This window comes from Bufo bufo, chromosome 2, assembly GCF_905171765.1.
Source record: "Bufo bufo chromosome 2, aBufBuf1.1, whole genome shotgun sequence".
Taxonomy (NCBI): Eukaryota; Metazoa; Chordata; class Amphibia; order Anura; family Bufonidae; genus Bufo; species Bufo bufo.
In genome coordinates, this window is record NC_053390.1 from 660,043,080 (window position 1) to 660,053,998 (window position 10,919).

The window sequence follows — 10,919 nt, forward strand, 5'->3', positions numbered from 1 at the left end:
TGAGAAGTTTTCACTCCCAGATGGTTAATGCGTCGGGCCTTATGTCCTGACGACACTGCAAACTGGTGAGCACAGCAACTACTCCAAAAACTAGTGTAGCGCCTGTCACAAAAGACCTCCAATGTTTTCATCATCAGATTGTGGAAAAACATATCAAATACCTCATATTTGTACCATTTACTATATTGGAATGGCAGCACTCAATCAGGAATACCTTTTGAAATAAAATAGAAAGACTTTATTTTTTAAGTTAAATGTATTTTAATGTATCTTCTTTCTACTGGACATAGTGCAATTTTTCAGACTGAAAGATCTGGTGTATTCCATATTCCACAAATCTGGAGCTTTTATTAAAATGTCAATTTATATGTCCCCACCCTACAATGAAAAAGAACAACAGATTAAAATATTGGAACTCGTCTACACATCGCAGCAAGAAGAAGCCACAGCAGCCTCAAGGCATAGTCTTTAGGCAGAGGCATAGCACTTACAACAAGATGAAGCCTTTTTTAACTTCTTGCACATGTAAAGTTTGCGTATTGCCATTTACTTAGTTTAGGGCTGCGTGACAACTATCAAAGATTTTTGGGTGCTTCTTAGTGTATGTTCACGTACAGCAGATTTTTTGCAGAAATTTCTGCAAGTGAAAATCCATTCCATACAAGTCAACGTGGTTGTTTCGGAACCAAAATAACAGAATTCTGCCATTTCAGAAATTTCTGCAATAAATCTCTTGTGTGTGAACATATCCTTAGTCCATTGAGTGGTGAATGACGACTTTAATCATTACTAGCCAAATCCTTCTCCACTTGTGCAAAGTAAGGTAATTATGCAGGCACAGTATTTAGTACACTATTGCCCTTTGGCCATAAATAAGCAGTGAGATTACAGATGTGCATAATGGGAAGACAAACCCAAAAAGTTTTACTCTGAATGCCCCAGAACTTGAACATAGGTTGTCATGGTCAACTGTAATTTGAAATATGATTGATTACCATTAGGAATGAGCAAATTTCATATTTTGAAGTTTGTGCGCGGGTTCGTGTTGTGGTATTTACTGAATTGCGTTATGGATTCCGTTACCACGGACCATAACGCAGTCTTCTCCTGCATAACGTAAACCAGACGGATCCGTTATGCAGGCCATAGACTTCTATTATGACGGAATAGATAACAGAATGCCTTTAAAGGCATTCAGTTATGCATTCCGTCGTGGAATTGCGTTATGGTCCGTGGTAACCGAATCCATAACGCAATTCAGTAAATACCACAACACGAACCCGCACACGGACTTCAAAATATGAAATTCGCTCATCCCTAACTACCATCTATGAAATAATATTCTTTACCCATTATGCTTCATTGATGTTAAATTTATTGCTACCCTTGTAAAGTAATGACAGTTTCAAAGCAGGTGTTTCTAGACACATAACGGTACGACCACGCGGTCAGGTTTCTGCATGCAGTTTTGGAAGCCAAAACCAGGAGTGAATTCAAAAAAGAGAAGTCGTATCTGTCCTTTATACTTTCTCTCTTTTTTTAATCTGCTTCTGATTTTGGCTTCTTAAAACTGCATGCAGAAACCTGACTGTTTGGTCCTACCCTAAGGGACTACAGCTGTTCAACTCAAAGGGGTTTAACGGGACTAAAACATTGATGGTCTATATTCAGGATAGGCCATCAATATTTGTTTCTTGGGTTTTGACACATGCATTAGAATATGTATAGGACTGAACTTCAGTAATGGGCACAGCTGCACGTAAGGGTACACCAGTGGGCTAAGATATACATTGAAGGACGCATAGATCTCTGGAGAAGGCTCCATTCACACGTCCGCAAATGGGTCCGCATTCGTTCCGCAATTTTGCGGAACGGGTGCGGACCCATTCATTTTCTATGGGGACGGAATTGATGAGGACAGCACACAGTGTGCTGTCAGCATCCGCATTTGCGGAGCGCGGCCCCGATCTTCAGGTCTGCAGCTCCGCAAAAGATAGAACATGTCCTATTCTTGTCCGCAGCTTGCGGACAAGAATAGGGATTTCTATAGGGGTGCCGGGCGGGTGTGTTGCGGATCCGCAATGAGCGGGTCCACAACACACCACGGACATGTGAATGGAGCTGAACACTGTACTTTTTCATTCTGCTGAACAACAGAGTTTCAATAAATGGAAATCAGATCCCATTTATTGGTCAAGAATAGGTTCGCAATGTTTTAGCTCCAGAAATCCTTTTCAATATCCCGGTCTCAATATATGAGACATTAAAGGAAATTTAGGGTATTTTTCAGTTCACTTTCTATCCATGTAGTTAAGACAAACAAGAAGCACAGCAGAAAACAGCACTGGCAATAGCAGCAATGATCTTTCCATGATTTGAATCTTTTATTGTAAACAGTGATCTACTTGGAGACATGAGGTAGGGTGTGATGCTGATATTATCTCAAATGTTCAATGTGGAATAGGTAAAAAATTCAGAATTCTAGTAATCTCCACGGCGCTGAAAATTGACCTTTGCATCCTTTGAAAACTGCTGTCCACCATCCCCGTAACGATTCAAAGGAATGATTTTCATTGACACTGTCTTCATGGAATACCAACGACTGCGCCATGTTGACCACATGATTCCATTGTCGTAACCAGTAGGACTATCAGCCTCTGAGTAGGTGCCACCTGGAAGAGGAAACAATTATTTAAAGCCTTCAAGATGATTTTTCAACAATCTTGCCTGACAGCTACAGGTCAGGTTGCAGAACCCCAAGTGATAACTGCTGATAAGGATTTCTGCAGCCAGCCATACATTTCTCTTGTATTATTTCAGCTAAAGCACGGCCTCCCTTTTATGACGACTCTATGGGACATATGTAGATTGGTTATCTTAATGAGACAAACCCTGTAAGCAAAATGAACAAATGCATATACTCAAAAATGAAGAAACATAGGGTTCATTTTTAAGACTAGCATTAGTGGCGCTCGTTTTTTTTCTGTAAGTCCCATAGCGGTTAATGCTGAGGGGACCTTATATGCATGGCCACCTTACTTCACTTTGGGGGCTCGTTCTGTAAATAGGAGCAGGTCCCAGAGGTGGGACCCACACCTCTGACATGGATGGTACATCCTAGTAACATGCCATCAATGTGTGACATGAGCGAAATACTTTAAATCTGTTGGTCCATGGTAGGCCACTGCTAAGCCATGTGCACCTAAAAAAAAATTGCATTGAGCCACGTAAAAACACACATAAATGCCATGATAAATTACCCCCATGGATTCCATATAGTATTTACAAGTAAGTAGTCTTTACAAGTCAGATGAGCCCTGACCAATGAAATATTTATTGAGATAAAGCCTAGGGCTGTATGAGGATGTGACACGCAGGGGGAAATAAAGTCATTTTAGGATAGGGTATATTATCACATTTATACTGAGCCATCATATCCTTTTGTATGGATGAATTCTGTCCTATCTACAGAAATTACCTGCAAAGGTTTATCTATAAAACTGTTACCTGTGTAGTATTTGCCATTAAGGTGACCGGCATGACATCTGTTCATCCACCAACCAGAGCCATCTTGCTCAGCGCAGTTTCCATCATATCGATCATTATCTTTGTCATAGGTACTGAACTGCATGCCATTGTGAGAGGTGTAGAACTTGTCACTGGGGTCATCTCCAAAATCAAAGCCATCAAATGCATCACCAGCGTCACCACCAAGGAAATACGCATAGGTTAGCCGGTAATTGTCCTTTTCAGAACCCAATCTGAATGTGGAATAGTCTGCTGTGCTATACAGGAAAAAAGAAGGACCATGTTAAGTTAGAGTGCATTTGAACTTCCAAGTGTCACATTTAAATTCCAATTATGTCTTAAAGCTCCATTAACGCCACATTTTTGATCACTTATATGTCAATATGTTTAAGGGGTATTTATACTTAAAAGCTTTTACATATTGATAACCTAGCTTCCAGAACTAAAATCTGGAATACCCCTGTAAAAAATGATCCTGTAACATAAGGTCATGAGGTGACATAAGGTTGAGTAATGATGGAAGAGAAATGTGTCTAACAAGCCTAGCACCAAACTTTTATACAATGCATGCTAGTTTGTCACATTTGATGCACTTTGAAGTTCTATCTAGTCTGCTAGATCTGAAGTAACATTTTAAGTTTCTCAAATAGACAAGTGCAGAAAAAAAGAGAAGACTCAATGTATGGAAACTTTTTAACAACGGTGGGTTGTTTAAAACTGAGAGATACAATGATATTTGGAGATGATTTCCATTTATTACCTCTTATGACCGCTCCAGTCCTCCAGCTCTATCCTCAACACATATGGAATGGTAGACTGGGTGCTGATAAGGTGAATCTTTTCATTTCCAAGCCAAAACTCTGTTGTGTCAGTTGGTGAAAAATATCCGAACCCTTCTTTGTATTGGACCCAGTTCTTGTTGAAGTCCACACTGCCATCAAGCCTCTGGGAAAAAAAATTAAGTATAGAAATAAAAAATACTGTGTATTTCTGTACGTATTTATCACTAATCTTACTATATCTTAACAGATCATACTGATAAACAGGAATCTCCTGACAAAAGGCCATTTCAAAGAACAGCTGCTTTGTGTCCTAGGTTAACTTTTAAAGGGTTTTTTGGGTCCTTTTATTTAGTTGACCTATCTTCAGGATAAGCCATACACATCTGATAAGCTATCACTCCCACCTACAGTTGCTCAAGCGCCTAGAGTGGGCACTGGAACGACACAGCTTTGTCCATTTTGTAGTGGGAGTTGCCGGATACAGTAATTCCAGTAGTCTACTCTTCTTCCAGAACAGACTACCAGAATACTGTAAAGCTGATGTGAACAAAGATGTGGACATAGCCTTAGTGGCTCAGCAAAAACAGCTTTCACAGATATCAACATCAAACATACCAAAAAGTTAAGAGCCAACAGCAATTTTTTAGGTGTATTAGCTATGTAGATCCTTGGATTTATCAAACCTTGCATAAAGGTGGTTCTTATTCCCACATTATCTATTGCAGCGGATCATTTTTAGTAAACTGTGCCCTAAATGATTGACTAGGTCTGAAATGGATTTAAAGGAGTTTTCTCACTAAGGGTTTCGGATTTCTGCACTGGGCTTGCTTTTATACACATCACAGACCGGCAGGCAGATTTAGCCAAATTTATTGGGTCTATTCTGTGTGTGGCTGCATTTTTTCACCTGCAACATAGATTCCCATTAAACTCAATGGAACATTTGAAATTGCCGATGAGGATTTAGATGCAGAAAAAGTGAGACATGTTTTAGCTGTAAAGGGGTTTATTGCAAGGCTTATTGGAAATGGCACAGCCTTTTATATGACAACATGCACCAAATTTTTTATACAGAATTTTGCCGCAAGGTAAGCCAACTAAAAGTTGGTGTGAAGCTAAAAATAACTGTCTAGTCACTTACCAATATTATCATCCAGCATCAGCCACTGTGGTAAATTAGGCGTATCTTTTGGAAGCCTGTCTAAGGGGGTAATGTATCAATATGTGACTCCTGCGCTATTTCTTTTTTCTTTTTTGTGTCTGCTTGGAGCCCAGCGTATCAAGTGCATGGCACCAGAAAAATGGAGTGATTTTGCCTGTTTTGTCAGAGGAGTAGGCATTGGCAACAAATGTATGACCTTTGTGCGCCATTTTTAGTGAGGCTTGTGTCAAACCCACTAGTTAGCATTTACTAAGGGACGACCAGATGTTTTTCAGATGGGACTACATTTATAACCAGATTTATCATTTTGAAAAAAGTCACAAAAAAGTCATCAGTGTACTCAAGTCCCCTGGCGGCTACAAACTGATGGAACCTTTGTAATAAATATGACTAGACAGGGGACTATAAAGTACATAGCTACAACAATTTGTAATTTTGTCACAAAAAGCAGCAGAAACTCCAAAAAAAGACCCAAAAAGTTGTATATTGACACCACCCTCTTGGTATGAAACCAGTTACAGTTTGAAATTTACAAAATGTTGCACGTATTTTATGAAAAAAATTATCCCACAAAATACACTCGGAAAGTCTAATCATATCCATTACAAAGGCTCCATCGGTTTCTACGCCACCAGGAGACTGGAGTATACTTGTGACTTTTTTGCAACTTTTTGCAAAATGTTGATCCGATAAGGCTAGGGCTACACGACGACATTTGTCGCAGTAATGTCGCACGACAATTTTTATAATGATAGTCTATTGTGTCGCACTGCGACATACTGCGACACGAGAGTCACAAAAAAATCCAGGGTGAGGATTGGGATAAGCAGACTCTTGGCTATTGAGAATGGACTTGGTGGAAGAAGGGTGGTGCTTAACCGACTGGAAGCATTATCTGCTGCAATCCAACCGAACACCTAGTCGCACTGGTCTGACTTTAAGAGTGGTGTCCTGCGCCGTCCTGCAAACTTCGACATGAAGCTAGGTATCATGGATGATTGTTTTTCTTGTGCTCTGGTAGCAGGCACAGTTTCACCACACCCAGGGCCACGGCCTTTGCCTGCACCATCAGCAGCATGGCCACAGCCCCGTCCCTTACTGCTCGCCTTCTTCATATTAAAATGTTTGATATGATTGAATGTCTGTCACACATACAGTACTGTAGGATTTGGAAGTGTATGCGCAAACAAATTTAAAAAGGTATTTGGGATGTGGAAACATCACACAGGAGATATCCCGCAGATAATGTCAATGCTGTCACCAGCAGCTGATGAAAAATTTCAGGGAATGTCACAGGTATTTGGGATGAGGAAAAGTTATATAGGAGAGGTACCACCGGTAATGTCAGTGTACGCAGCGTCTACACAAAATAGTACACTGTATGTCACCGATAAACTTATGAAGCGCACACGTTAGGCTACTTTCACACGAGCGTTCGGAGCGGATCCGTCTGATGTTTCATCAGACGGATCCGCTCCGATAATGCAGACGTTTGCATCCGTTCAGAACGTATCCGTCTGCATTATTACTTCAGAAAGTCAGAAAGTAGCCTGAGCGGATCCGTTCAGACTTTACATTGAAAGTCAATGGGGAACGGATCCGCTTGAAGATTGAGCCATATGGTGTCATCTTCAAGCGGATCCGTCCCCATTGACTTCCATTATAAGTCTGGACGGATCCGCTCGCCTCCGCACGGCCAGGCGGACACCCCGAACGCTGCAAGCAGCGTTCAGGTGTCCGCTCACTGAGCGGAGCGGAGGCTGAGCGCTGGCAGGCGGATGCATTCTGAGCGGATCCGCCTCCACTGAGAATGCATTAGGGCCAGACGGATGCGTTCGGGGCCGCTCGTGAGCCCCTTCAAACGGAGCGCACGAGCGGACACCCGAACGCTAGTGTGAAAGTAGCCTTACACTGCAGAAGTGGCCCTGGTAATGTCACCGTCAGAAGCGGACACTTCCTGCAGAAGTGGTAGCTGCAAATACAGTGAAGGAGTTTAAGCATGCATGGGATAGGCATAAGGCCATCCTTCATATAAGCTAGGGCCAGGGGCTATTCATAGTATTCAGTATATTGGGCAGACTAGATGGGCCAAATGGTTCTTATCTGCCGACACATTCTATGTTTCTATGTTAAAGTACACTGTATGTCACAGATACATTTTTGAAACGCACACGTTACACTGCGGATGTGGCGCAGCTAATAATGTCACTGTCCGCAGCAGACACCGTCTACGAAAAAAGTACACTGTATGTCACAGATAAATTTTAGAAGCGCACACTTTACACAGCAGATGTGGCGCTGGTAATGTCACTGTCCACAGCAGACACCATCTACGGAAAAAGGACACTATGTCACAGAATTTTTTTTGAAGCGCACACGTTACACTAAAGATGTGGCGCTGGTAATGTCACTGTCCGCAGCAGACACCGTCTACGGAAAAAGTACACTGTATGTCACAGATATTTTTGGGATGCGCACGCTTATCACAGGAGATTTGGCGCAGATAATGTCACTGTCTGCAGTGGACACCATCTACGGAAAAAGTACACTGGATGTCACAGATATTTTTTGGATGCACACATTTTACACAGGAGATGTGGCACAGCTAATGTCACTGTCCGCAGCAGTTCAAGTATGAACTCGGCGTCACAGTCGCAGCATGTTGCATGTCGCAGTGCGACATCATAGACTATAATTATATAAAATTGTCACGCGACACATGTTGCAGTGTAGTTGTGCCCTATATCTCACGCGACAATAAGCTTATATAATACTACAACTATCTGCTTGCTCGAACTATGGGCTGCTTGCAGCAGTTTACAGGAGACTGTAGCACGGCAATAGAGATTCGAACATAACATCAGGAGTCTTTCTGCAACTGCACGTTAATAAACATTACAACGTATTCTCACTCACTCTTTGAAAAACTGTCCATGCACTGCCGGAAGGCTCAATTTCACAATAAATCAGGAACTGCTGCTTGGCTTTCAGAGGCTTGATATAATAGAGACCGCTGGTCCGTGCTCCCTTATTTGCAATTTCTTGACAATCTAAAAGAAAAAGAAAAACCTTTGTTTATGAGTGCTGCTCTCTTAGGCAATGAATAAACTGATTTGTATTATAGATGCTTATAGTTCCCCGCCACAAGAAGTCTATGAATTTTCTCAAATCTTTAACCATACCTTTTCCTGTGTACTCCTGGATTTGGACAGTATCTTTGCAAGGTTGTTGACACTGGCTTTCTAGAACTGATATCTTCTGTTTCAGCTGCACAATCTTTTGGGCGTTTGTGTTTAGCATGTCTTGTAGTTCTCTATGGAATAATACAAAATAGGATAATAAAATAAGATAGAAGGTTACGGGTGAAACATCTTTTTATGTTAACAAATAGGTGGTGATAAGGGCTATACTATCTCCATAATTATTTATTGTGTATGATTAATATGCTACCTGGTTTTCTAGAAAACCTGTAAAATAAAAAGTTAGTTTGAAGGAAAGCTTTATGGAATATCTGGCATTGTACAGTAACCCTCAAGTATTATTGAGTGTAGCTCCAAGGTGTTGCTGCTTTTACACTAAAGGAACTTTCTCTTTTTCCCCTATTTGTAGCTCCTTATTTCTTTACTTCTAGAACTATTAAGAATGAGCAATTAACTTCCCAGCTGACAAATCTCTCTATATTAGGCCTCATGCACACGACCGTGGTGTGTTTTGCGGTCCGCAAATCGCGGATGAGCAAAACACGGATGGCGTCTGTGCGCGTTCCGCAATTTGCAGAACGGGAACGGACAGCCTTTAATATAAATGTCTATTCTTGTCCGCAAAGCGTGGACAAGAATAGGACAGGTTATATTTTTTTTTAGCGGGGCCACTAAACAGAACAACGGATGCGGACAGCACACAGAGTGCTGTCCGCATCTTTTGCGGCCCCGTTGAAGTGAATGGGTCAGCATCCGAGCCACCAAAACGGCGGCTCGGATGCGGACCAAAACAACGGCCGTGTGCTTGAGGCCTTATATTGTCAAAAAATGTAGACACCAGACCATGTTGGTATTGTATGCTCTTTTTTTATATTGCTCTTTGCTTCAGATCTATACCTACTCCTGCAGACAACAGTCCTTATGGGTACTTACTGTATGATCCTTTCATTGTCTGTAACTGTCCTCTCATATCTTGTAATATCATCCAGCATGCTTCTTGATTTCTGTGTAGGGTCCTTAAGCCCTATGTAAGAAGAGATATTCTATAGTAAAGACCACTGACCACAATAGTGGGCATGTATGTTTACAGAGATAATAAGCGGTTAATCTTCCCACAAGTCATTTTCCTTACCTTGTGAAGGCGGTTGGGGTTTTGTCCCTAAATTTTGCATGTCGGTCACAATTACAGTAGTAGTGGTTGTTTCATTTTTAATTTGATTTAGAAGTCCTTCAAAATACTGCAGATCTATGTCTACTTCTCCGTAGTATGTGTTCAGAAAGTCTGAGACCCCACATGTGGTTGGACAGTACTCCCCCTATAATTAAACGGTATGTAAAACAAATTAGAGTAAGGTATAAGGTGGCAGCCCTGATGCAGCTGGATGCGACCACAAACCTCAGTGGCATGGGGCATCAAACTTATGCTAAGGGGCTGCTTCATTTTGTCAGGATACATCTGTTTCACCAGCAATACCGCACAGTCATTAGAAACATTTACCCAAAGACACTTAAGAGCTCTTAGACATATTCATATTTAATTAAGATGTACTTACAAATCGCTCATCTAAGATGCAGCAGTTTTCTGTGTTTGCCACCAGATTTTGCTAAAAGAAATAAATACATAGCTACAGTTAATAGTTCTAGTCCATACGTAGGAAGTGGGTGCATTTACCGTACATAGCTGCAGTCATTAAATTGGATTATTGCAGAAAGAATACTAAATGTATGTGTTATTCATTGCGTTATTTAGGCTCTATACTCACACAATAAGTGCTTGAGAAGAGGAGTATGGACTGGAGAAATAGCACACCCTGGTGGTATAATCGTGGCATTGTAGCAGGTCCTCTGTGTCCTGCACCTGCTTAGCTGGATAGTTCACAAATGAAGTGGAGCTTGCAGGTTGCTGCTGTTTTATGTGCTCTACCTGGCCAGCAAAAACCCTGCAAGTCAGTTGTCCAAAGGTCAAATGAAGAGGCAGGAGGGAGGAGGTGATGACCCTCAGAAGAGGAGAACATTGGTCACTTTGATTGCAGTGAGCATCATGCAGAGTTTTAACTCTTTAGAGACCATTATTACACATCTTGGCTCTTTTTTTAAGTAATTGTGGATGTTGATTGGTGAATTTCACAATTGCTCAATATGTCTGAGTTCTCATAATGGTCTGTGCTGTAAACAATTAGGATCCGTTATTATCTTAAAATATACTGTGAAATCTCTCTAAAAGACCACCTCTTTGGGAAGACCACC

General features: G+C 41.3%; 1 protein-coding gene across 1 annotated transcript; it reads right to left on the minus strand.

Moving 5' to 3' along the window:
• Window positions 1-247: 247 nt before the first annotated feature.
• On the minus strand, window positions 248-10,600 carry FGG (fibrinogen gamma chain). Its single transcript, XM_040418567.1, has 10 exons — window positions 10,436-10,600; window positions 10,226-10,276; window positions 9,805-9,988; window positions 9,606-9,696; window positions 8,655-8,785; window positions 8,389-8,522; window positions 4,289-4,473; window positions 3,508-3,785; window positions 2,512-2,672; window positions 248-378 (listed from the first exon to the last, which is right to left on the minus strand). Exons 1-10 carry the CDS (start codon window positions 10,502-10,504, stop codon window positions 364-366), a joined length of 1,299 nt encoding a protein of 432 aa, XP_040274501.1. The 5' UTR covers window positions 10,505-10,600; the 3' UTR covers window positions 248-363.
• Window positions 10,601-10,919: the final 319 nt, after the last annotated feature.